We start from the raw sequence: 1,762 nt of genomic DNA on the forward strand, positions 1-1,762 counted from the left end.
AAAAAAAAAAAAAAAAAAAAGAGCAAAAGGGACAAAAGCGAGGTGCAAGATTCTTTTTTTTTTTTAATTTTTTTTTTATTTTTTATTTTTCAACAAAAGGTGCAAGATTCTTTCCCTCCCTTATATGCAGGCTACCTACCCCAGGGCAGATGCAGCACGGACACGGCCAATCTCAGCACTGGACAATGAACCAATCACAAGATGCAGGTGCCTTTGAAAGGCCCGTGCCCCCATGACTGCATGAGGCTTTGGGGGGACATCCAGACACAAGCCATAACACATACATACATACATACATACATACATACATACAAACAAACAAAACAAAATTCAACCAGTGCAAACTTCCAAGACCCTTCCAGGCACAAACAGGAACATACTGGATGGCTAATAGTTTGGGGCTAAGCCTATAACCATCAATATTTACTTGATGTTTAGTTGGAGGCCCAGCTGCTACAAGCAGAGTAGAAAAGAGCAGGGTGGCCCAACCCCCAACTTGACAAGGCAGGCTAGCATTGGAAGGCAGCATGGCATCTGCCTGCTGGTGCTCCAACAGTCCCTTGAGTGTCTCCCCGACCCCAGACACTTTATCAGAGTGTCTTCCAACAACAGCCATCTGTTGGAAGGCAGCTCTAAAAACTACATTCTCCCATCCTACAGTGATCTGGTTAAGGCCCTTAGAGTTTGCTCTGACCTCTAGTCTTGCCTTGTGAGTCTCAAAATCCCTCAGTGTGTCGCCAGCTGTCTGCTGAGTACCTGTTCCCTCTGCAGCTGGCCAGGTTATACCCCAACATGGAAGTAGAACTTGAGGTGTCACTTGAGTCAGAGCCACTCCTGACACTCACCCCTGGGAATGTGACCCTCTCACCAGTGATAGACATCCGAGGACTCGCCCTCCTGCCCAGCTCCTCTGACCAAAGGACACTCTTCCAGCTCAGGGTGGTAAGTCTGCCCTGCCCAGGGTACCCAGGAACTGTGGTGGGCGCCCCTCCATCAGCAGAATGATGGCCGCACAACTGGTAGATGTGGAGGCCTGCCGTGAGCCCTACCCTCCTGGGCTGAGCAGCCAGGCTTCCTGAGCCAGTTCATCAGCTCGTAGACTGTCAGAGCTGCAAGAAATCTTCATTCACTCCAGCTGAGTTGATAATTTTAACTTTCCCAAAGTCTAATATATATATAGATTTATTTAGTACAAGGTCTACAGAGTTCCAGTATGTAGATCCGACTCCTAGTGATTTTCCTGTTTTCAGCATCCCAAGCACTGGGATTACAGGCACACACCAACATGCCCAGTCTCAATTGCAATCTCAGAGTACTCTGGGAGCAGGGCCAGCATGACTGGGGATCAAACCCAAGCCAGCCACCATACTCTGTCTAAGCAGGTGTTTTAGCCCACTGAGCTATCTGGCTAGCCCTTTTTTTTTTTTTTTTTTTAATGGCTTTACTTTGTAGTCCAGGCTGGCCTCAAATCTGTATTTCTCTTGTCCCAGTCTCCTGAGGCATGAACCCCCAAGCCTGACTAGTTTACTATTCATTTTTTAAAAATCTAAAACATCATTCTATTTTAGTTGTTATAAATAAAAATGCACCAAATTATACTTTAAAAGAAGGTACATCGGGGGGCTGGAGAGATGGCTCAGTGGTCTAAAGCACCTACTTGAAACAAGCTTGGCAAAGCATAGGGACCGCGGTTCGATCCCCAGCACCACATGCCAGCCAGCCCCGCCCCCTGGTGGGCTGAGCTGGCCACACACACACACAC

At 47.6% G+C, this 1,762-nt stretch overlaps 1 protein-coding gene across 2 annotated transcripts in view; it reads left to right on the top strand.

Moving 5' to 3' along the window:
• The window catches only part of LOC111816671 (lipopolysaccharide-binding protein-like), a 23,632-nt gene that overhangs the window by 15,366 nt on the left and 6,504 nt on the right, over positions 1-1,762 (top strand). For both annotated transcript variants that reach the window (XM_023714868.1, XM_023714869.1), the window contains one exon: positions 772-942. In XM_023714868.1, coding sequence (XP_023570636.1) covers positions 772-942 — 171 coding nt within the window. The remainder of the gene's footprint in view (positions 1-771; positions 943-1,762) is intronic.

This window comes from Octodon degus, unplaced genomic scaffold (genome assembly GCF_000260255.1).
Source record: "Octodon degus isolate 3935 unplaced genomic scaffold, OctDeg1.0 scaffold00037, whole genome shotgun sequence".
Lineage (NCBI taxonomy): Eukaryota > Metazoa > Chordata > Mammalia > Rodentia > Octodontidae > Octodon > Octodon degus.